General features: G+C 45.0%; 1 protein-coding gene across 3 annotated transcripts in view; it reads right to left on the bottom strand.

Moving 5' to 3' along the window:
- Positions 1 to 1,025: 1,025 nt before the first annotated feature.
- The window catches only part of VDR (vitamin D receptor), a 72,149-nt gene continuing 47,603 nt past the window's right edge, over positions 1,026 to 25,571 (bottom strand). For all 3 annotated transcript variants that reach the window (XM_064284324.1, XM_064284326.1, XM_064284327.1), the window contains 4 exons: positions 18,088 to 18,259; positions 6,336 to 6,487; positions 6,010 to 6,126; positions 1,026 to 4,579 (listed from right to left, as the gene is read on the bottom strand). In XM_064284324.1, the coding sequence (XP_064140394.1) occupies positions 4,320 to 4,579; positions 6,010 to 6,126; positions 6,336 to 6,487; positions 18,088 to 18,259 (701 nt within the window). In that variant the 3' untranslated portion in view covers positions 1,026 to 4,319. The remainder of the gene's footprint in view (positions 4,580 to 6,009; positions 6,127 to 6,335; positions 6,488 to 18,087; positions 18,260 to 25,571) is intronic.

The following is a 25,571-nucleotide window of genomic DNA, read 5'->3' as shown; positions in this document are numbered from 1 at the left end:
TTGCAATGTAAAAACTTAAAATCACCTTATCCCAGCTATAAGATCTTCTCTAGGTCCATTCCTTCCAGATTACCTGGAAAAATTTATCATGATACACAGCCTTGGAGATTTTGTGTTCCTCTAGATCTTCTATGTTAAATGCTACTCTCCTAACAGTTTTAAGAACTGCATTCTTGACACATCTCCAGCCAGAGTTGTGCCCTTTTAAGTAGCTGTTGACTTCCTTTCTCTAAGTCCGTACTTTTTTTAATAATAGAATAGCCCTAAAGCCCCGTCCCTGATTCTCCCACTCCCATCCCATCCCATCCCAGAGTGACAAGTTTTAGTTTTTGGTTTGAAATCTTTTCAGATGCTTTTGCAAAATTAAAGTAAGTCACATCCACAGGTTCTCAGGCCAACTTACCCTAAATAAATACATCGATCGGGCCTGATTTCCCTTTTTACAAATCACGATGTCACGCTCTTGGATATTTTTGTTTGCTATGTTTAGTGAAGTTGTCCTTTACCATAAACTCCCCTTTCCTGGGAATCAGCTCTAACTCCTCTGGGCCCCTGAGAGTCCTGGCCACTCATGGGAGCCCTTTGCAATCCTCCAAATCACTGGAACCGCCGCCATTTCTAATGCAAGACCTACGACGACGTGCTTGCCGACAGTCGCTTAGTTTTCATTCTTGAGGTTCTCAAGAAAGTGCCACACTTGTTTCCACCCAACACTTTTGCCTAAACACTTCCTGAGGGTAGAGCAGTGTTTGATCCAGTGCCTCCAATTTTCCCACCTCTGGGCCTGCTTTAGGAATGGGAACCTCCTTTATGTCCTCTTTAGTAGAGAGCTTGCGAGACTGCATTTGCCAGGCCCCTTAACTCAGTAGGAAACAGCTAATTAATGGCCTCTGGAGTCAGCTACTAAGGGTTCAAATCCCATCTCTTTCACTTACCATCACTGTGGCTTTGGGTAAGTTATCCCTTCGGCTGAATGGTGGTAATAATAGCCCATATCCCAGAGTATCTTGTAAGAATAAAGCAAGTTGGTTTGCATAAAGCATTTATTTACAGCGGAGCTTGCCACAAAGTAAGTGTTATGTAAGTATGAGCTGTTTGTATTACCATGAACAAAGCTTTCTTCATTGTTTGACAAACTTCTGGTAAACTTTTTTTTCTCTTTGGAAATCACTCAGGAGGCACTCTTTACAGCCTTCTTTTTCTGTTTTATTTCCAGCTTTCACCCAATGTGGCATACTTTCCAACCTTCCCTGTTGGCCTCAACTGGTTTCTCCTACTTGCTTCTAGTTAGCGAGCAGGAGGATTTTCCTGTCTCCTAAAGTCTTATTGGAGCCCTGCTGGTGCAGTGATTAAATGTTCTAACCAAAAGGTCGGCCATTCGAATCCACCGGCAGCTCCTTGGAAACCCTATGGGGCAGTTCTGATCTGTCCTACAGGGTCACTATGAGTTGGATCGACTGGACAGCAATGAGTTTGTTTTTTTGGGTTTAGAATCTTGTTTATTTGGCATTTTAGTGTGCACTTTCCTGGGCTTCCAATAATATATTTTAAAAGTCTTACATTTATAAATGCCTTTCAGGCTCTCTCGTTCTAAAAGAGAATAAATGATAATTTTTTTTCCAGTTCAGGCCCCATGAAACCTCATTTTTCCTACTTCTCTTTTCCTCTCGGTTCTTAGACTTCCCCTGGGGAGTAGTCTGGGCTGCTGGGGGCTCCAGGGCTGTGTAACTGATGTTCTCAGTATCTATCGATTCCCTGGAGAAGCCAGAGCCAGAGGGAGAGCTGGAAAGGTGGAGACATTACAAAGACAAATGCATTTTATTGATAAGGCAACAGCCTTATACAAGATGAGGCAGAGGCCCCATCAGGCCAGGGCCACAGTGGGGAGGGGTCTGATTCACATTGAGACACAGGCAGAGGTGCCCCCTCCTCTCCCCTCTACTGGGTCAGCGGGTTACAACCCAGGGAAGGAAAGATGGAAGGGATCCTGGATCTAGGCTAGCTCTGTCCAAACCCCAGGGCTGCCCCCAAGGGACTGGATCAGCTCACAGGGGGTGGCAAATGGGGTCGGAGCTCAAGGGTGGTGTAATGAAAAGAGCACTGGGCCACAAGCCCAAAGCCTGGGTCGAGTTCTGGAGCCACTTCTAACTAATTACACAAGCTTGGGCCAGTCATGTACTCCTCCAGAAGAAGCGTCAGTTTTCCTTAACAAAGGGTTGAACGAGCTTAGCAATTTTCAAGCTTTTTCTGAAAAGCAAGCTGGACCAATGTGTTCTGCAGCTAAAATCAAATAAGGGCCTCTCCCTAATTTGTAGAATAACAACAACAATAATTAATGTATAGAATTTTCACAAGGTAAGTTCTCCCTCCATAAATATCTCTTGATCAGTGGTGCTTGCTACCCTCTATATTAAAATGTAGTACAAGATGGGGTGTGATTTCAAAAAAACACTCATACCTCATAAATTGAAGATTAAGCCATATGTGTGGTAAGCACGTGGCTTTCAGATGTTTTTCCACCTGAAGCATGCTGAGAAACACTGAGCCAGGTGGACACTGACAGCTCTTCCCAAGTTAAGTCTGATTCCTGCCAGAGACTTCAGGGGTACATTCTCTGGGGGCTTGGGTGTCCATGTTCCCACTGTGGTTACAGAGTTGACACAGCAAATGCAGCTGTGGTCCCCAAACTCAAGTAATCCTCTGAAGAGCCCTCCATGACTCCCGATGGAAGAAGTTCCATCTACACAGGTCCCACACACCTACAACTCATGCTCACCAAGGACAACTCCCTCCCCCGCCCCGAGCAAACTGACCCAAAGTTCCCACATGCTGGGCTGGCTCAGGAGTCATGGACGCCCCCTCCCCACCCTGACTCATGGGCCCCTTTAGACTTTTGGGAGGTGGAATGAGGCTAAGAAGGGAACAAGCCCTAAATGCTCTCTCTGACCAGCCACCAGAGGCTAACTCTCTCTCCCTCCACCTACACCGAGGTGGGTGGAGCACTCACTCCTGGTTCTGCTGAGTAAACAGTAGTCTTGGAACTATACTAGGCAGGTAGAAGAGCATGACTTGGGATGTTGGGGTTTGAAAATTCTTCTTCATCCACCCTGCAAGGTGGAAAAGATGTGGCCCCCAGCTGAGAAGTAGAAATGGCACTGCTTCTGCAGGCTCTGGGGTGGTTAGGAGAGTGGGCCAATTTCTGGAGCCCTTGGCCATCATAGGGTGAGGCACACCAGTCTCCATGGCTGCTGGGGTGTAGTGTCTGGAGCCAGTGGCAGGTCCTCTCTCCTGGGTGGGGAGGTAAGGCACTGGTGGGGTGAGGAGTAGGACAGTGCTGGGTGATTTCTGCTCAGGGGCAACTCAGTCCTGCCACATGGATCACTGGAGGGAAAGCTTCCACCACACCACTCCTTAGGCTCCAGGCTGAGAAGGCATGGGCTTGGTGGCAGCGGCAGCCTGTGGCCCCATCTGCTGAGGCTGGGTTTTTCCATTCCCCACTGCCCAGGCCCTGCTTTCTCCCCTGCTGGGCCTCCAGGCAGATGGGCTCTGGGCCAGTGGCCCTAGCAATGGGGAGAAAGCCTAACTTATCAGAGCTACTGCTAGGAGAATGGTGGGGCTTACCATGGCAACGGGATGAAGGGGGCACTGAAGGGCTAGGCAAGTACCCTTTGGGCAGCAGAGGTGGGGGAAGGTGTGACCTCAGTCACCTTGATTTTGGTCATCCTTGGCAGTGAGTGTCCTCGACCGGCCAGAGGAAGGAGGCCCCATTGTGCTCCTTTGCTCTGGGACAGAACAGCACAGACTGACAGGATGGGATGGGAGTGGAGTAGGTGTGTGGGCCAGTTATTTATTGTGGGTACGGTAGGGGGAGAGAGGTCCCCACCAGGCTCTGGACAGGCAGGCCTGGAGTGGGGGGAGGTACAGGTATCTTGGTCCCTGAGGAATGGGGGCGTTTCTCCGCCTGCCTGCTCCCTGGGCACCAGCCAGCAGCCACTTCCAGAGTGGTAGGGGCATCCCTGGGAAGGACCCTGCCTTTTGGCCTCTGCCCTCTGCCCCCATTTGAGTTTCTTTGCCAAATAGACAGCAACTCCTCTTGACTGAGGTCTGCAGGGATGGGGCAGCCTGGGGCCTGCAGGGAAGGGGGCTGGCATTTAGGTTGGGCAGGAGAGAGCATGGGCTGGGCATGGAAAGGGCACGAGGGAGAAGGGGATGAACTCCAGGGTGGGCAGAAAGAGCTGCTGGGCAGTGGCCAGCCCAAGGCCTGGGCACACAGCCCCTGAGGGGCGGCCCCACCCGGGCACTTCCTCATGCTGCCCTAGTCAGGAGAGCTCATTGCCAAACACCTCCATCAGGAGGGGCGTGAGCTTCATGCTGCACTCGGGATGGAAGGAGAGGCAGCGGTACTGCTTGGAGTGCTCCTCATTGAGGCTGCGCAGGTCGGCCAGCTTCTGGATCATCTTGGCGTAGAGGAGGTGGCCGCCTGGGGGTGGGTGGCGGCAGCGGATGTAGGTCTGCAGCGTGTTGGACAGGCGGTCCTGGATGGCCTCGATGAGTGCAGCGTCCTGCACCCCAGGGCGGTCTGTAGACACAGGGCAGAGGAGGCACAGGAGCTCTGAGGTGGGTCTTCACCCCTTACTCTCCCCACCTACCCCTGCCCATAGCACCTAACCTCAGCAACTTCCTAGACCACCCTGTACTCTGCTTACCTGTGACACCCAAAGCTCAAAATCTCTCAGTGACTTCCCACTGCATTTAGGATGAGGTGGCAAGGCCTTCCTGGGGCCCGTCTGGCCCTGCTGCCACCTTGCCTCTCTCCTTCTCTCCTATGCCCAGGCCTCCCGTCGGTACCCTAATGCCCCATGCTCCCTGACTTCCAGGCTTCACATTTGCCTTCCCTCTGCCTGAAACTCAGCTCTTTTATATTCGCTGGCTTTTACTGATCCTTCGGGCTGTTGTTGTTAGGAGTTGATTCCAACTCACAGCATCCCTATGGGACAGAATAGAACAGTTCCATAGGGTTTTCTAGGCTGTAATCTTTATGGGAGCATATTGGTGGTTTTTCTTTCACAGAGCTGTTGGGTAGATTTGAACTTACAACCTTTAGTTAGCAGCTGAGCACTTAACTGTTGTGCCACCAGGGCTCCTTGGTAGCAGCATAAAAGACCTTCCTCCAGGAGCCCATTCCTGACCACACCTTCTCCCCAGTCCCCGGGCTGCACTAGATTCTCCTGGTATACCCTCTGATGGTATCACACCCTTCTTTACCTTTAGAAACTTCATTACATTAGGAATTATTTGTTAATATCTCCTCCTAAACTTCACGGGACAGATGTCTGTGTCTTGGCTTGCTACTGCTGAATCCCCGTGCCTAGTACAGTGCCTGGCACCTCATGGGTGCTTAGTAAATTGCTGCTGAGTATATGAGCGAGTAAGTGTGTGAATGCTGGCTGAGGGGTGGGAGGCATCCCCATGCAGACACCACTCACTTGTCCTCCACCCTGAACACAGCCCAGTCTGAGGTACGGTCACCCCCTTCGGGCCTCATTACCAATATAACACCCTCTGGACCTCTTCTTTCTCTCCCTCTTCCTACCCCAAATAGACATAAGTGGTCAAGGGTCACAGGACCCTGCCTCCAAAATCAGTCAGAACCACCTATCAGGTACCATCTGGGTTTTGTAATCTGTCCCCCAAGAGAAACTCAAATATCAGGAAAGTCCTATCCAATTCACACAAGAGCAAAGACTGAGTGTTGGAAACACCCAAGACTGTCTGTGGCCTGTCAGGTGGGATTTGGTGCAAACACCGTGCAAAGCGAAAGGCAGTGAGCAACCCCACAACATACACATGTCATAGGGGCTGTGCAAACCCAGCTGAGTGAACCTTTTCCTAGTCTTCTCCTTTTGCTCACTTCTCCCCCCAGATTGCCCTGCTGGCCCTCAGCAGTGCTCTGTCCTTCACTCGTTCTACTCCCCAGGTCCCCAGGTTCCTCAGGGTGAGGCACCATACCTGGAGAGACAATGCAGATGGCCATGAGCAGGACATGCTCTTCCTCATGCAAGTTCAGCTTCTTTAGTCCCACCTGGAACTTGATGAGGGGCTCGATCAGCTCCAAGCTGTGTCCAGCTATGAGAGAGAGCAACCAGGTGGTATGGGCAGAGCTGAGGAGCCACTTAACCCATCCCATCCCACCTCCAACCCTGACTGGGCCTGGCCTTCCCTTCTCTCCCTGTTGTTACCTAGCCCCCTCCCATGTGCCTGATGGGGGCCCATGACTCAGGAGGGATGAGCCAGAGTCTAGGAGCTGGAGAGGGAGGTGCAGAGGCTAGATGTACCTTTGGTTACATCACTGACACGGTACTTGTAGTCCTCGCTGCCACAGGTCCAGGACATGTCGTCCATGGTGAAGGACTCATTGGAGCGCAACATGATGACCTCAATGGCACTTGACTTCAGCAGCACGATCTGGTCCTCAGAGGTGAGGTCTCTGCCAGGGAGGGCAGGAAAGGGCTAAGGTTACTGCTCAAGATCATTAAATCATGCAAATCACTTTCGTGTTTTGGCAGGTATAAACATGCCAGGTGAACAGTTGGTGCCCTGGATCCTCCAATGAGGAGCTTGCAGCCTGGCTGGAAAGCACGAGACAATCCCTTAAGGGAGAACAAGTCAAGACTGTGATCATGTGCCAAGGTGAGAAGTAAAATAGCCCAACAACCTACACAAGGAAAACCTAGTAACTTTCCATGATCTCCAAGGCCCAAGCAGCCAGAGTTAGGAAAAGGACGACAGAAGTTAAGGAAGCCCCTGGCATTATCTCATGGATTTGATGGTCTGCAAATAGCATGGCCAGAGTCATCTTCAACAGCTCCTACTCTTCCAAAATTTCCTCTTCCTGCCCTGGTCCCTCCCAGTAATAAAGGCCAACTCTGTCTCTAGGACATTTCTTGAGCTGTTGATTTCCATCCCACCTTCACCAGAACTGCCCTGGTTCAGAGGTCCAGCATCTTCTTACAATAGCCACCTGACTGAAATCTGGGACTCAATTCTTTCAGGTCTGTCATTACTTTCTTATTGCGGCCTGAGAGAAATGCCATTTCTGTGTTCAGAAATCCTCATTGGCTCTTCATCTTCTCAGGATCAAGCCTGTACTCCATAGCTGATCAAGCCTGTACTCCATAGCTTGACTACAAGCTATCTTTCTCACCTCCTTTCCCACTGAAACTCCACCAACCTTCCATTTCAGCACCGTTGGGCTACCTCACATTCAGATGCTGTGTGTTCTCATACCAACGTGCCTGTGATAGCTCCAGCTCAGACACCCTTCCTTTAATGCTCTATCTCATGTTTTTGGCCCTCCACCCAATATGGTCTCTGTTGGGGCCCACCTCCCAACTCTTTTCAACAGAATTAGAGCCATTCCTTTATGACTCACTGCCTGTTGCTTATGCTTTTATTTTGCCCTCTCCCTTTAGCTTTGTTCTTTACATGTTTGTCTCTGGCTCTTAAATGTAAGCTCTTTGAAGGCCATTGTTATTGTTAGCTGCCATCAAGTCAGCCCCCTGACTCATGGTGACCCTGTGCACATCCAGTTGACAAAATGCTACCTAGTTCTGAGCCACCCCCCGGATTGGTTGCAGATGGGACGTATGTGATCCGTAGAGTTTTCTTTGGCTAATTTTCAGAAATAGATTCCATTTAGTCTGGAAATTCGGCATTATAGCAGCCTTCACTGACAGGTGGATGGTAGCTGCGTATGAGGTGCATTGGCTGGGAATTGATCCATGTCTCCCACATGGAAGGTGAGATAACTACTGGAGGTGAGATTTCTACAAGTGAACCACCACTGCCCCCATTATTACCTTTAGCACTGCCCACAAACTAAACACTGAGCTCTGAGCACATCGAAACCAAACCAAACCCATTGCCACTGAGTTGATTCTGACTCATAGAAACCCTATAGGACAGAGTAGAACTGCCCCATAGGGTTTCCAAGGAGCCGCTGATGGATTCAAACTGCTGACCTTTTGGTTAGCAACCAAGCTCTTAACTACTGCACCACCATGGCTTATTTAGGAGAGGATCAATAAATATATCTTGATTGAGTCAAGAAGCCAATGACTAGTTCCACTATTGTGAGTCAGGAGCTGGGCTTTTTTGAACATGGGCAAGGAAAATGCAGGGTCTACAGAACAACTTGTTTCCGGTTTTTCCTCCCTTTCTCCCTCTGCCTGAATCTCCTTAGACAGGCTGTCACCCTCTCCGTGGCTGCACTTAGACATGCAAAAAGATGGGAAGTGGTTGTTAACTGATGACAGTTCTGTATCAACAGGTGGCAGGTGTTGGGGAATGAAAAGACTTGCATGATCAGAATGGCCAACAAAAGATCTGCATTGGATCCCACTTTGAAGCGTGGAGTCTGGGGTATTAAATGCTAACAAGTGGCCATCTAAGATGCATCAATTGGTCTCAACCCACCTGGATCAGAGGAGAATGAAGAACACCAAGGTCACAAGATAATTATGAGCCCAAGAGACAGAAAGGGCCACATGAACCAGAGACTTACATCATCCTGAGACCAGAAGAACTAGATGGTGCCCGGCCACAACCGATGACTGCCCTGACAGGGAGCACAGCAGAGAACCCCTGAGGGAGCAGGAGAACAGTGGGATGCAGATCCCAAATTCTCATAAAAAGACCAGACTTAATGGTCTGACTGAGACTAGAGGAATCCCAGCGGTCATGGTTCCCAAACCTCTTGTAGGCCCAGGATAGGAACCATTCCCGAAGACAACTCATCAGACATGGAATGGACTGGACAATGGGTTGGAGAGAGATGCTGATGAAGAGTGAGCTACTTGTATCAGGTGGACACTTGAGACTGTGTTGGCATCTCCTGTCTGGAGGGGAGATGGGAGTGTAGAGAGGGTTAAAAAAAAAATTTTTTTTTAGAGAGGGTTAGAAACTGTCAAAAGGGTCACGAAAGGAGAGACGGGAAGGAGGGAGTGGGCTGACTCATTAGGGGGAGAGTAAATGGGAGTATGTAGTAAGGTGTATATAAGTTCATATGTGAGAGACTGACTTGATTCGTAAACTTTCACTTAAAGCACAATAAAAATTATTTTTTTAAAAAAGGAAATGAATAAGTTTAAAAGCAAGAAAAAAAAATCTGCATTGGAAAAGCCCCACAAAATGCTAGAGTTGAAAGGACCCTTTAGAAATGAGGTGGTCTGATGGCTTCTTCAGCATTCCCGACAGATGGTTTTTCTGCAGCCTCTGGGATTCTTTCAGTGCCAGGGAGCTTGCAGCTTCTAAATGCAGCCGTGAGATTTTTAGCTCCTGGAGTTTAAAGCCCCTCCTATTGAGCTACAATTCATACAGCAGATCATACATTTCATCCATTGATTGTGTGAGGAACACAAAACCAGACTTTTCCATTAATCGTGGGACATCCATTAAATCATTTGAAAAATGCTACCACGTCCCCATTTAGTCTTCTGCAGGATGTGTTGTTGTTAGCTGCCATCAGTCAGCCCATGGCAACCTCATGCATAAGGGAATAAAATGCTGCCCAGTCCTGCGCCATCCCCATGATCGGTTGCAGGTATTCATTGGGTGATTCTTTGGAAGCAGATCACTAGGCCTTTCTTCCCAGTCTCAGTCTGGAAACTCCGCTGAAACCTGTTCAGCATCATAGACACACGGAAGCCTCCATGGACAGATGGATGTGGGCTGTGCATGAGGTACATTGGCCAGGAATTGACTCCAGCTCTCTTGCCTGGAAGGCAAGAATTCTACCACTAAACAGACAGTCCTAAAGACAAGGTAGAGCCCTGGTGGCATAGTAGTTAACAGTTCGGCTGCTAACCAAAAAGGTCAGCTGTTCAAATCCACCAGCTGCACCATGGAAACCCTATGGAGAAGTTCATCTCTGTCTTACAGGGTTGCTATGAGTTGGACTTGACTTGATGGCAACGGGTTTGGGTTTTTTTGGTTAATGACATAGTGTCTAGACATCTCATCATCCTTGTTATTTTTCTTTAGATGCTCAACCCACATTTAAAAAAAAAATAAAAGCAAACATCACTTCCATTTTGGTTTTAACTGGTTATACACGTAAAACATGTTCACTGTTAAATTTTGGACAGTATCAAAAAATATATTAAAGCAAATACAAATTGCTCATGATTACAGTTAACATTTTGATGTATTTCCTTCCTATTTTTTTCTTTGCAAATATCTATTTTCTTTACATAAATGTAAAGAATGTAAGAATTCTGTATTCTGTATTCCACTTGCTACATCACCAAACATTCTTTGGCTCAGCTCTGCGTGGGTGGTAACTGTGTATGAGGTGCATTGGCTAGGAATTGAATCCAGCTCTCCTGCATGGAAGGCAAGAATTCTACCACTAAATAGACAGCCCTAATGACATGCTAGAGCCCTGTCACATCATAACGTTGCATCATAATATCATATGGATATACCAAAAAAAAAAAAACAAAAACCCATTGCCATTGAGTTGATTCCAACTCATAGTGACATGATAGGACAGAGTAGAGCTGCCCCATAGGGTTTCCAAGGAGTGACTGGTGGTTTCGAACTGTCAGCCTTTTGGTTGGCAGCCAAGCTCTTAATCACTGCGTCACCACGTCTCCACTGATATAAGTTATTTAATGTCTCCCATTTGCCTATTTTTTGGACATTTTGGTTGTTTCTAACTTTTGCTATTATAAATAATTCTGTGAGGAGCATCTTACATGTAACCTCTTGTTCAATGCCCCACTCAAAATGGATGACCAGAAGAGGAGACATATCCTGTAGGTGTTTCGGCCAGAAGAGATTTTAGTGGGATCACTTCTTATTATTCCTATGAAAGCAAGCTAAAATAACCGCAAGTTATTCCCCAGAGTATGGGAATACAGGGATTGTTTTAGTTTACTTCACAGCAGAACTGAGAGCGCGGTGGACAGGGGTAGAGGTGGATTTAAAGGGGACATTGATGAGGCCTTGTTCCTGCTATGATAGGAGTCAGCTCAGGCTCTGTGTCTACCCTCTGGACCTGGGTAACATTTATAACCTGATCAGTCTTTACACCTGAGGCTGCTTCTGAGCACCTCTGATGTGCTCTGAAAATGGGTTGTTGTCTCAACTTTTTCACCCACCCAAGGCCAAATCCAGCCCTTCCTCTCCTGTGTTCCCACAGTATCTCCAGGAGGTCTCTTGCGGAGCTCTTATCATTTGCCAGCAATAGTTAGTTTATATATCTATCTCTTCCATCAGACACTGACTCTCTGGAGGCCAGGAACTGAGGCCTAGTCAACTTTTATCCTTATTAGTTTATATAAGAAAGTCGTTTGTTGAATGGATGGATGAATGAATGAATGAATGTAGAGGGATGGGCATAGGGTGAGGGAACCATTATGATTCCCAGGACTTTGGCTCGGGGGATGGAAATGGTAGTGATGCTGAAGGCATTCAGCCCACGTGGCTGGGCTCCCGCCAGCTTGGCCTGGTCCCTCATCCACTACCCTTGGCAGTGATGCCTGAGTCCTTGATTCTTGGATTCAAGGCTGCTCCTGGCCATTTAGCTGCCACTACTGACACCATCCCCAATCATCTGTCAGTTTGTTGTACTGTGGGGGCTTGTGTGCTGCTGTGATGCTGGAAGCTATGAACCAATATTCAAATACTAGCAAGGTCACCTATGACGAACAGGTTTCAGCTTAGCTTCCAGACTAAGACAGACTAGGATGAAGGACCCAGTGGTCTACTTCTGAAAAGAATTAGCCAGTGAAAACCTTATGAATAGCAGCAGAACATTGTCTGATACAGTGCAGGAAGATAAGCCCCTCAGGTTGGAAGGCACTCAAAAGATAACTGGGGAAGAGCTGCCTCCTCAAAGTAGAGTCCACCTTAATGACATAAACAGAGTCAAGCTTTCAGGACCTTCCCTTCATTTGCTGATGTGGCATGACTCAAAATGAGAAGAAACAGCTGCAAACATCTAGTAATAATTGGAACCTGCAATGTACAAAGTATAAATCCAGGAACATTGGAAATAGTAAAAAATTAAATGGAACGCATAAATATCGATATCCTAGGCATTAGTGAGCTGAAATGGACTGGTATTGGTCATTTTGAAACAGACAATCATACGGTCTACTATGCCGGGAATGACAACTTGAAGAGGAATGGCATCACATTCATTGTCAAAAAGAACATTTCAAGATCTATCCTGAAGTACAACGTTGTCAGTGATAGGATAATATTCACACACCTACAAGGAAGGCCAGTAAATACGACTATTATTTAAATTCATGTACCAATCACTAAGGCCAAAGATGAAGAAATTGAAGATTTTTACCAACTTCTGCAGTCTGAAATTGATCAAATATGCAGTCAGGATGCACTGATAATTACTGGTGATTGGAATGTGAAAGTTGGAACCAAAGAAAAAGGATAGGTAGTGGAAAATATGGCCTTGGTGACAGAAATGATTCAGGAGATCACATGATTGAATTTTGCAAGACCAACAACTTCTTCATTGTAAATACCTTCTTTTCACCAACATAAATGGCGACTACATACATGGACCTTACCAGATGGAACACACAGGCATCAAAGCGACTACATCTGTGGAAAGAGATGTAGGTAAAGCTCAATATATCAGTCAGAACAAGGCCAGGGGCAGACTGTGGACCATTAATTGCTCATATGCAAGTTCACGTTGATACTGAAGAAAACTAGAACAAGTCCATGAGAGCCAAAGTATGACCTTGAGTATATCCCACCTGAATTTAAAAACCATCTCAAGAATAGATTTGACGTATTGAACAATAATGACCGAAGACCAGACAAGTTATGGAATAACATCAAGGACATCATACATGAAGAAAGCAAGAGGTCATTAAAAGACCGGAGAGAAAGAAAAGACCTAAATGGATGTCAGAATAGACTCTGAAACTTGCTCTTGAACATTGAGTAGCTAAAGCAAAAGGAAAAAATAATGAAGTAAAAGAGCTGAACTGAAGATTTCAAAGGGCGGCTCCAGAAGACAGAGTAAAGTATTATGATGACATGTGCAAAGACCTGGGGATAGAAAAACAAAAGGCAAGAACACACTCAGCATTTCTAAAGCTTAAAGAACTGAAGAAAAAAAGTCAAGCCTCGAGCTGCAATACTGAAGGATTCTATGGGGAAAATATTAAACAACACAGGAAGCATCAAAAGAAGATGGAAGGAATATAAGGTGTCACTATACCAAAAAGAGTTGGACAACATTTAACCATTTTGGGAGGTAACATGATCAGGACCGATGGTACTGAAAGAAGAAGTCCAAGCTGCCCTGAAGGCATTGGTGAAACAAGTCTCCGGGAATTGACAGAATACTAATTGAGATGTTTCAACAAACAGATGCAGTGCTGGAAGTGTTCGCTTGTTTATGCCAAAGAATTTGAAGACAGCTACCTGGCTGGAAGAGATCCATATTTATGCCTATTCCCAAGAAAGGTGATCCAACCAAATGCAGAAATTATCGAACAATATTACTAATATCACATGCATGCAAAATTTTGCTGAAGATCATTCAAAGGCAACTGCAGCAGTATATCAACAGGACTGCCAGAAATTCAAGCCAGATTTAGAAGAGGACATGGAACCAGTGATATCATTGCTGATGTCAGATGGATCCTGGCTGAAAGCAGAGAATACCAGAAAGATGTTTACCTGTGTTTTATTGGCTATGCTAAGGCATTCAGCTGGGTGGAACATAACAAATTGTGGATAAAATTGTGGAGAATGGGAATTCTGGAACCCTTAATTGTGCTCATGAAGAATCTGTACACGGATCAAGAGGCAGTCATTCGAACAGAACGAGGGGTTACTGCATGGTTTAAAGTCAGGAAAGGGGTACGTGAAGGTTGTATCCTTTTACCATACCTATTCAATCTGTATGCTGAGCAAATAATACAAGGAATTGGACTATTGAAGAAGAATGGGGCATCAGGATTGGAGGGAGACTCATTAACAACCAGCGATATGCAGATGACAAAACCTTGCTTATTGAATTTGAAGCACTTATTGATGAAGATCAAAGACCACAGCCTTCAGTACGGATTACACCTCAGTGTAAAGAAAACAAAAATCCTCACAGCTGGACCAATAAGCCACATCATGATAAACAAGAAAAGATTAAGATTGTCAAGGATTTCATTTTACTTGGACCCACAATCAACGCCCATGGAAGCAGCAGTCAAGAAGTCAAAAGACTCATTGCATTGGGCAAATCAGCTACAAAAGACCTCTTTAAAGTGTTGAAAAGCAAAGATGTCACCTTGAGGACTAGGTTGCACCTGACCCAAGCCATGATGTTTTCAATTGCCTCATATGCATGCAAAAGCTGGACAATGAATAAGGAAGACTGAAGAAGAATTGACGCCTTTGAATTGTGGTGTTGATGAAGAATATTGAATATACAGGGACTGCTGAAAGAATGAGAAAATCTGCCTTGGAAGAAGTACAACCAGAATGCTCCTTAGAAGCAAGCATGGCAAGACTATGTCTGACATACTTTGGACATGTTATCAGAAGGGATCGGTCCATGGAGAAGGACATCATGCTTGGTAAAACAGAGGGTCAGTGAAAAAGAGGAAGACCCTCAGTGAGATGGATTTACCCAGTGGCTGCAACGATGGGCTTAAGCATAACAACTACTCTGAGGATGGCTTGGGACCTGGTAGTGTTTCCGTTTTGTTGTGCATTGGTTCACTACAAGTCAGAACCAACTCAAAGGCACCTAACAACAACAACAACTGATACCACCTCCTCATGCATTTCTTTTGCAGGTGGACAAGGAGGGAGGTTTGTGGGGCACAAACTGAGAGGCTGAAGGGGGAGAGGCAGAGGGAGGGAGCAGGGCCAAGTCCACACCTCAGCACCATTCACACCCAGTATAGTCCCACCCCACTTTGGTCCCATGCCTGCCCTGGAGTCTCATCCTGCTCCTCCCCTCCTCCACTCACCCACATAAGAGTCTCATCCTGCCCTTCCCACACCCTCCAGTGGATCGAAGACACCACAGATGTAGCCACTGTTGTTTCACCTCTTGGAAAAACAGAACCCCTAAGCATGGAAACTGGTAGAACCAGGGAGCTATTGGCCTGGCCCTGCCTTGGTCCACTGGAACCTGGGCTTGGGCTCCAGGCCAGGCTCAGCATCACCTCTGTCCAGTCACAGAGAGTGTCCATATCAGTGTCTCCCTAGAGAGCTCTTGCCAAGGCCTGTCTCATTTTTATGGGAAAACATTCCACTCTGGGACTTTTCAAGTCATGCTGAAAAGAGAGAAGCCAATCCAAGACAGTACAGGATCAATTTAAACAATTTTGCATCAGTAGCTAGGCATCTCCAGTACCTGCTCCTATGTAACTCACTTTGACTATGACTGCAGGGCTAGACTAGAGATCTCTGGGGAAAGGAGGCTTGGGAGGAAAGGGAGTGGATAGACTTCAGCTCAGCCCTTCACAGAGAAATTGAGAGGAGAGTAGTACTATTTGAGTCCATGCATATGTGCGGGTATCTACCAGGGGCAACCCGGGGTGACACAAATGGTTAAGTGCTTTGCTGCTAACTGAAAGGTTGGTGGTTTGAGTCCACACAGAGGTGCCTTGGAAAACAGGTCTGGCGATCTACTTCCAAAATATCAGCCGTTAAAAACTTTATGGAGCACAGTTCTACTCTGACACACACAGGGTTCCCATGAGTTGGCAGCTGGTTTAAGGGATAGGGACCAAGGTTATGGAAGAAAAATGGGGTCTTGGGTTACTTCGTGGAGAGGGCAGCATCGGGGTAATCTGGTTAAATGAGTAGCTTTCTTCGTAGGACAGTTTTCCCATATGCTCAGTCCCAGCCAATCACCAAACTTTAGCATCTAGAAAGGGCCTTGGGGCCATCTCGTCCAACTCCCCACTAGAGCAGGGAAGGACGGACCCTGTGTAGATGAGGATTACCCCTCAGAATTAGGAATGGAAGCTGCTTGCTACATAAACCAAAAACCGAACTCTGCCGTCAAGTTACTTCCGACTCATAGCGGCCCTATAGGACAGGGTAGAACTGCCCCATAGGGTTTCCAAGGAGTGGCTGGTAGATTTGAACTGCCAAACTTTTTGGTTAGCAGCCAAACTCTTAACTACTGCGCCACCACACAGGCACTTTGAAATGTTTTTTTCTCTCACTGTTTACACAAAACAAGCTTTTGGAATACATGGAGTTTGCACACAGTAACCTGAAGAGTAGAGGTGGGAGTTGGAACCTGTCTGAGCGAACTGTGCTGTCAGTTCCAAGGAAAGGCTCTGGAGGGCAAGTCCCAAGCATAGTGTGATGCTGGGCTCAGACACTCGGTTCTTATTCCCGTCTCACTGCCAGAGTGGCCCTCCCTTCCTACTCTTTCTGCAACCAAAATGTACAACTCAGTAAGAGTATCTTAGCAACATTTGGTGTTTTTCTTTTCTTCACAATTTTCACGTTAATTTCAGGGGAAAAGCACTGGAGAGTTCCTGGTATTTGAGTTGGTGGGAGGAGTACAATATAGTCCCCGACCTACGACATATCTGAGTTATGACGAACCGGACCCACAACTGTCTTTTTTTTTTGTACATCTTATCATTAGTAATATGTACTACGTACAATGTCGCAGTGTGTAATTTGCTGATGTTATCATTCTCAGATGTTCACTTACAGATGTTCCCTTTTATGATTTACTGTTCAAAACACTGCCATATCACAGGCTGTGACCCAACCTACAATGAAGTCTGTGTCGGTGTCAGAAGTAATGGAGAGAAATTTCGGCAATTTTCAACTCTAAGGACATAAACAATTGAACTGCACGTGTGCCCAGCAGCCTTCACAACTTCAACTTCATTGTTATGACACTGAAGCCTACTTCACTGTAGACCAGACCTATAGTGTGATTTTATTCAGCATTTCGTACCATAAGAAACATCAATTGTTAATTTAAAATGAGGTATTCAATTTATATCAGAACAGACTTACAACGGAGTGGTTGGAACAGAACTCAGCCTTAAGTCAGGGACTACCTGTAACACAGAGCCAGCTGCCTCAGGGTAGAAACAAACTGGGAAGTGCTGGGTTTAGCTATGTGAATTACTGTCATCAAAAATGAAGGTCTCTGGGTGGTGCAAGCAGTTTGCGATCAACTGCTAAGTTTGGTGGTGTGAACCCATCCAGCAGCTCTGCAGAAGAAAGGCCTGGAGAACTGCCACCATAAGGATTACAGTCAAAAAAAAAAAAAAATCTTATGGAGCTCAGTTCTACTCTGTAACACATGGGTCACCCTGAGTAGTAGGAATGGACTCTATAGCAAAGGGCCCCCCCCCCACTGGAAATGCAGCAATTTAGACAGTAATTAATGGCTTCCCTAGACATCAGAGAAATCCACAAAACAACAAATGGCACTTCATATCAGTTTCCAGGCAGCACTGGCCAATGTCCCAGCACTTTCCTGCTCCCAGTGCTCTACTGCTGGGTCTAAGCATCAGCATCTCAGAGGCAGTGCCTAGGAGTTGCAGTTCTGCTACAGTGACAGCTGTTGCCACTACATGAGATGATCATAATATTGCTTGACTTTTTAAAAATTTATTTCTATTTCCCAACCACGTTGTATACGTATTTTATGGCAATGTATCAAATGAACGTCTGAAAACAACAAGGATATAAACATACATAAATACAGAGGCAACTATACTAAAAACATCAACATTATATTGTATTAAGAATATTTAATACTTCATGAATATTTAAATATAAGTACTATGCACACCATTATTATCAAGACAATAAAACGTTTGTTATAAACTACAGCACAGTTCTACTCTGTCCTTTAGGGTTGCTATGAGTTGGAATCAACTTGACAGTAATGGTTTTGGTTTTGGGCCTACCCCAGAGATTCTGATTTAGGTGGTCTGGGGTAGGGCCTGACCCTCTCTTTTTGGGAAGCAGTGTGGCCTTCCAGCCTTCTTCTAGCTCATTCCAGTATCCTGATTCTGTTTCTCTGATGTCACAGAAGCATCCTACCTGAATCCTGGTATCATCTTGGCAAAGCCAATGACCTTCTGGATGCTGTAACTGACCAGGTCAGCCAGGTGGGGTAGCATGGAGAGCTGGGACAGGTCTAAAGTCTCAGAAGGGTCGTCAGAGTCGCCTTCTTTCAGGTCCAGGTTGGAGAAACTGGATGGCTCCATCATGTCTGGGGGAAGAGTGAGGTAAGAGAAGGAACTGTTTAAGGATACTTCAGCCAGGTCTCCTCCTGCTCACCCCTGTGAGGACCTCCTATGACTGCTTCTCTCCACAGGATCACTCTTCAGCCTCAGGATTCCCTCTGGGATTCCCCCTATCTCTTCTTTCAGCAATGTTGAGGTAGGAAAATCAAAGAGCCAGAGCTCAGAGAAACAATACTTCCTTAAGCCATGATCTTCAGCCCAGCTTTAAAGACCTGTGTTGTTCCTAATGACATAAAATCAAAAATAATTTTGAACAAATGAACTTGTGGGAAAAAATGTTCAGCCTCACTAATGATCAAAGAAATGCAAGTAAAACATCTGTGTTTTCAACTATAAAACTTGAAATAAACCCATTGCCATCAAATGGGTTCCAACTCATAGCAACCCTATAGGACAGAGTAGAACTGCCCCATAGGGTTTCCAAGGTTGTAATCTTTACGGAGGCAGACTGCCACATCTTTTTCTAGCATAGCAGCTGGTGGGCTTAAACCACTGACTTTTCGGTTAGCAGCTGAGCGCTTAACCACTGTGCCAGCTTAGCTGCTAAAACTAGAAATGAATATGTCTAAATGTTGATGCTAGAAGGACATGAACCAAAGAGGACATCCAAGCAGTCAACAAACATATGAAAAAATGTTCACAATCATTAGCCATTAGAGAGATGCAAATCAAAACTACAGTAAGATACTATCTTACCCCAGCTAAAATGGCACTGACAGAAAAAAAAAAAAACAGATAACAACAAATGTTGGTGAGGATGTGGGGAGATTGGAACTCTTATCCATTGCTGGTGGGACTGTAAAATGGTACAACCACTACGGAAAATGGTATGTCACTTTCTCAAAAAACTAGAACTACCCAATAACCCAGCAATCCCACTCTTAGGTATATACCCTAGAGACCTAAAGATAATGACATGAACAGACATATGCATACCTATGTTCATTGCTGCTTTATTCACAACAGCAAATAAATGGAAAAAGCTGAAGTGCCCATCAATGGATGAATGAATAAGCAAATTGTGGTACATACACACAATGGAATTCTACATAACCATAAAGAACAATGATGAGTCTGTGAAACATATTATAACAGGGATGGACTTGGAGGGCATAATGTTAAGTGAAATAAGTCAAGCATATAAGGATGTTATGGTTAAGACTGGGTGTAATTTGGCTGGGCTGTGATTCTCAGTTGTTCAGCAGTAATGTAGTGATGTAGTTTGGCAATCATGTAATGATATAGTCATCCTCCGTTTTGTGTTCTGATATAATTATCTTTCATGATGTGATCAACCTATCAGTTGTAAGAGGAGTTTCCTCAGGGGTGTGGCCTGCATCCAATATATACAGATGTTCTGGCAAAGCTCGCTGACTTTTGTTCTGGATCCTGTTTTCAGCTTGTCATATTCTGACCTCCAGTTCTCGGGACTTGAACCAGTGGCCAATCATCTGACCTGCTGATTCCGAGATTTGCCAGCTTCCACAGCCCTGTGAACTAGCAGCCTGCCATCTGACCTGATTCACCAGCTTCAGTAGCCCTGTGGGCCAGCAGCCTCTCATCTGACCTGCTGATTTAGGATTCATCAGCCCCTGCAACCATGTGAGTCAGGAGAAGCCTTCAGCCTGACCCATGGATATGGGACTTGCCAACCTGCACACCGCGTAAGCCATTTCCTTGAGATAAATTTCTCTCTCTCTCTCTCTCTCTATGTATATACATATGATTCATTTGTTTTGCTTCTCTAGAGAACCCAGCCTAAGACAAAGGACAAATATTATACGATCCCTCTTTTATAAGAAGACAAACACAGAACCCAGTGCTGTCGAGTTGATTCCAACTCATAGCGACCCTATAGGACAGAGTAGAACTGCCCCATAGAGTTTCCAAGGAGCACCTGGTGGATTTCAAACTGCCGACCCTTTGCTTAGCAGCTGTAGCACTTAACTACTACACCACCAGGGTTTCATAAGAAGACAATTAGATAAATATAGAGACCAATGTCCATTGGTGGGGGAGGGGTTTGGGGAAAGTACACTTTATACCGTAGAGACTAGTGGCACCAAATATGGGTGCAGAGAGCACAGCACCACCAAAGTAAAAACGAGTGTTTGAGTACAGGGATGGGTACAGGCAAACTGGTAGGTAGGTTAGGTAGGGTAGGTACAGGTTGTATGTAGGTGAGGAGAGGTAGAAGGACCTGCTAAAAAACAAAAAACCTGTTGCCGTGAAGTTGATTCCAACTCATAGCGACCCTACAGGACGGAGTAGTAGAACTGCCCTATATGGTTTCCACGGAGCACTTGGTGGATTCATACTGCTGACCTTTTGGTTAGCAGCCGTAGCTCTTAGCCACTACGCCACCAGGGTTTCCGAGAAGGATCTATAGGTGGATGTAAATACGAATACGTGGGTGCAGGCACATATATTCACTGAAGACACAAATACAGATACTCCTCAGGCATAACTAAACACCTTCCAACAGTGGTTTTCTCGTTTCCAAGGCCTAGGATCACAATCTCATGAGGCAACTCAGTCAATGGGCATAATGTAGTTCACAAAAATGATGATCTGCATCCTAGTGAATTGAGTAGCAAGTGGGGCCTTAAAAGCTTGCAAGTGGCCATCTAAGATACGGCTACGGGTCTCCGCTCACCAGGAACAAAATGGTAAGAAGGTAACAAAAATCGCAGACAAGAAACAAGTCTACACGAGTCACAACTTCACCTACCCTGAGACCAGAGGAATTAGATGGTTCCTGGCTACCACCACTGACAGTTCTCACTGGGTTCACAACAGTTGGTTTCAGATAGAATGATAGAAAATACGGACAGAACTCAAATTCTTATTTTAAAAAAAGAAGCCAGACAAACTGGAACAGTAGAGAACAGAGAACTGCCTGAGACTATCGCCCTGAGACACTCTTTAAACCTAGAACCGAGCCTATGCCCTGAGATCACCTTTTAGCGAAATAGCAGAGTGGCACACAAAATAAAGGATATTACCTGTAAGACCCGTGCCCTAATTAAAAACAATCAGTCTGAAACCAAAAGGTCAACAATTACTCAAAAGCAAAGATGAGAAGATAAAGGGGCAGGGAAACTAGAGTACTGGAAAAGGAACAAACTGAACACAAACAGAACGTTAAGTGTGATAAACAAATGTCACCCAACAATTTGTGCAGAAATTGTCAAATGGGAACCTAATTTGCTCTGTAAGCTTTCACCAAAAACTCAATAAAATATTATTAAAAACAAATTACAAGATACAAAAAAAAAAAAAAAAGTTGATGCCAGTATCTGTAAGGACTCAGGGACACAGGAGTCCTATGAAGTGTCGAGTGTTAATAGAAGTGTAAGTCTGTACCAGCGATCTAGAAAACTATTTGACAATAGGGGTCAAAAGCCTGCAAGTATTCTTTCTCTTTGAATTCCCACTTTTACAAACTCATTATAAGGAAAAAAATCAGAATAAATGAAAATTTTTAGCCACAAGCATACTGCTATACTCATGAAAAGCTGGGAAACACTCTAGATATCCAATGATAGAAAATTTAGATGACTGAATGACACAAAACTAGGATATAATTAAGGGGAAAAAGCAAATTACCAGACTGTGTACAGCATTTCATTTCTGAATACACTTTTATGTTGAAAAAAATATGAGAAAGACATGTGCCAAGTGTTAACAGTGATTATCTTTCAGATTAAGTGATCACAGTAGATTAAAGATTATATGATAGATAGACAAATATATAGACAGATAGAGGGATGGAGAGATGTAGGTATATACATCAAAGCTCGTTGCCATCAACTTGATTCCAACTCATAGTGACCCTATAGGACAGAGTAGAACTGTGCTGTAGGGTTTCCAAGGCTGTAAATCTTTACAGGAGCAGACTGCCACATCTTTCCCCCACAGAGTGACTGGTGGGTTCGAACTGCCAACCTTTCAGTTAGTAGCCAAGCGCTTAACCACTGTGCCACCAGGACTCCTTAACATATATATATATATATATATATATACACACACACACACATATATATTTGTATATTATGCATTTATTTACTTTACATTTTCTGTATGTCTACAATGAACATGTATGTATAATAATTTCTAAAAGTTAAAAATGAAAATTCGTTTGAATTTTTAAATAAATACAGTAAAACCTTTGAAAGCTGGAAACTGTAAGGCGGAAACCTGCCAGAGAAGAAAATCTCAAATAGTATTTTCCACTAACAAACAGCAATAGAAAAGTGGTAGGGCTGTACCCTGTCAAAGGCGGAAAACCTGGGAGATCTGGAAAAGCAAGGCAGTCCTGTCAAGTTCCGGGTTTCACTGTATATGCTCTTCTGAACATACCACTGGTGGGCGGGAATACTTCAATTAACTTATGATGTTGTTGTGTCCCATTGAGTAGATTCTGACTCACAGCAACCCTGTGGAGCAGAGTAGAACTGCCTCATAGGATTTCCTAGGCTGAAATCTTTATGGGAGCAGATCACCAGGTCTTTTCTCTTGTGAAGCAGAGAAAAGGGGTGGGTTTGAATCTCTGACCTTTCAGTTAGGAGCCGAGTGCCTAACCATTGTGCTACCAGGGCTTCTTCCATGGTAAGTGATAGCATATCATAACTCCTAAATAATAGGGAATTATTTTTAGCCGAGATACAGACCAATGTATAACTTACAAAGACTGATGCTCACTGATACGAACGAACATGCCATCCCATGAAAAGAGCAGAAAGGTGGGTAGAGAACATTTACACTTGGGCAGGGTCCCTACAAGGGGAGGGGCTCAGAGGATCAAACAATCCATGCAGTGGCTGGTGCTATTAGCCCCTGACCACCTTTCCCCTTTCACTTCTGGGTGGGCAGACACAATGTCTGGCTCCCACTGCTGTCCCTGTCCAGTTGGCAGTGTAAGCCCCTCCCATCTATTCTGAATCTGTGCACCAACTCTGGAGGTATCCTATCTAAGGATGCCGGTCACCTGGAGAAAAGAGGGCTTTTCCATCCCTACCCTCCCCCACGCCTGTCAGTTTGTAGTACTGTGGGGGTTTGCACGTTGCTGTGATGCTGGGAGCTATGCCATCGGTATTCAGATACCAGCAGGGTCACCCATGGAGGATAGGTTTCAGCTGAGCTTCCAGGCTAAGACAGACTAGGAAGAAGGACCCAGCAGTCTACTTCTGAAAAGCATTAACCAGTGAAAACCTTATGAATAGCAGTGGAACGTTGTCTGATATAGTGCCTAAAGGTGAGCCTCTCTTGTTGGAAGGCACTCAAAAGACAACTGGGGAAGAGCTGCCTCCTCAAAGTAGAGTCAACCTTAATGACATGGATGGAGTAAAGCTTTCGGGACCTTCATTTGCTGATGTGGCACGACTCAAAATGAGAAGACACAGCTGCAAACATCCATTAATAATCAGAACCTGGAATATACGAAGTATGAGGAAAATTGGAAATGATCAGAAATGAAATGGAGTGCATGAACATCGATATCCTAGGCATTAGCGAGCTGAAATGGACTGGTACTGGCCATTTTGAATCGGACAATCATATAGTCTACTATGCTGGGAATGACAACTCGAAGAGGAATGGTGTTGCATTCATCATCAAAAAGAACGTTTCAAGATCTATCCTGAAGTACAACTTTGTCAGCGATAGGATAATATCCATATACCTACAAGGAAGACCAGTTAATACAACCGTTCAAACTTACCCACCAAACACTAGGGCCAAAGATGAAGAAATAGAAGATTTTTATCAGCTGCTGCAGTCTGAAATTGATCCAACGTGCAATCAGGATCACTGATAATTACTGGTGATTGGAACGCGAAAGTTGGAAACGAAGAAGGATCGGTAGTTGGAAAATATGGCCTTGGTGATAGAAACAATGCCAGAGATCGAATGATAGAATTTTGCAAGACCAATGACTTCTTCATTGCAAATACCTTCTTTCACCACCATAAACGGTGACTATACGCATAGACCTCACCGGATGGAAAACACAGGAATCAAACTGACTATATCTGTGGAAAGAGACGATGGAAAACCTCAATATCATCAGTCGGAACAAGGCCAGGGGCCAACTGTGGAACAGACCATCAATTGCTCATATGCAAGTTCAAGCCGAAACTGAAGAAAATCAGAGCAAGTCCATGAGGGCCAAAATATGACCTTGAGCATATCCCACCTGAATTTAGAGACCATCTCAAGAATAGATTTGATGCACTGGACACTAGTGACCAAAGACCAGACAAGTTGTGGAATGACATCAAGGACATCATATATGAAAAAAGCAAGAGGTCGTTGAAGAGATAGAAAAGAAAGAAAAGACCAAGATGGATGTCAGAGAAGACTCTGAAACTTGCTCACAAACGTTGAGCAGCTAAAGCAAAAGGAAGAAATGATGAAGTAAAAGAACTGAACAGATTTCAAAGGGCGGCTCAAGAAGACAGAGTATTATAATGACATGTGCAAAGAGCTGGAGCTAGAAAACCAGAAGAGAAGAACACACTAGGCGTTTCTCAAGCTGAAAGAACTGAAGAAAAAATTCAAGTCTCGAGTTACAATAGTGAAGAATTCTATCACAGGAAGCATCAAAAGAAGATGGAAGGAATACACAGCGTCATTATATCAAAAAGAATTAGTCAATGTTCAACCATTTCAAGAGGTAGCATATGATCAGGAATTGAAGGTACTGAAGGAATTCCAAGCTGCTCTGAAGGCATTGGCGAAAAACAAGGCTCCAGGAATTGATGGAAATATCAACTGAGATGTTTCAACAAACTGATGCAGTGCTGGAGGTGCTCACTCGCCTAGGCCAAGAAATATGGAAGACAGCTTCCTGGCCAAATGACTGGAAGAGATCCATATTTATGCCTATTCCCAAGAAACATGATCCAACCGAATGTGGAAATTATAGAACAATATCAATAATATCACACGTAAGCAAAATTTTCCTGAAGATCATTCAAAAATGGCTGCAGTAGTATATCAACAGAAAACTGCCAGAAATTCAGGCTGCTTTCAGAAGAGGGTGTGGAACCAGGGATATCATTGCTGATGTTAGATGGAAGCTGGCTGAAAGCAGAAAATACCAGAAGGATGTTTACCTGTGTTTTATTGACTATGCAAAGGCATTCAACTGAGTGGATCATAACAAATTATGGATAACATTGTGAAGAATGGGAATTCCAGAACACTTAATTGTGCTCGTGAGGAACCTTTACATAGATCAAGAGGCAGTTGTTTGGACAGAACAAGGGAATACTG

The sequence above is a fragment of the Loxodonta africana genome, chromosome 4, assembly GCF_030014295.1.
Source record: "Loxodonta africana isolate mLoxAfr1 chromosome 4, mLoxAfr1.hap2, whole genome shotgun sequence".
Taxonomy (NCBI): domain Eukaryota; kingdom Metazoa; phylum Chordata; class Mammalia; order Proboscidea; family Elephantidae; genus Loxodonta; species Loxodonta africana.
This window is presented reverse-complemented; position numbering and strand designations above follow the sequence as displayed.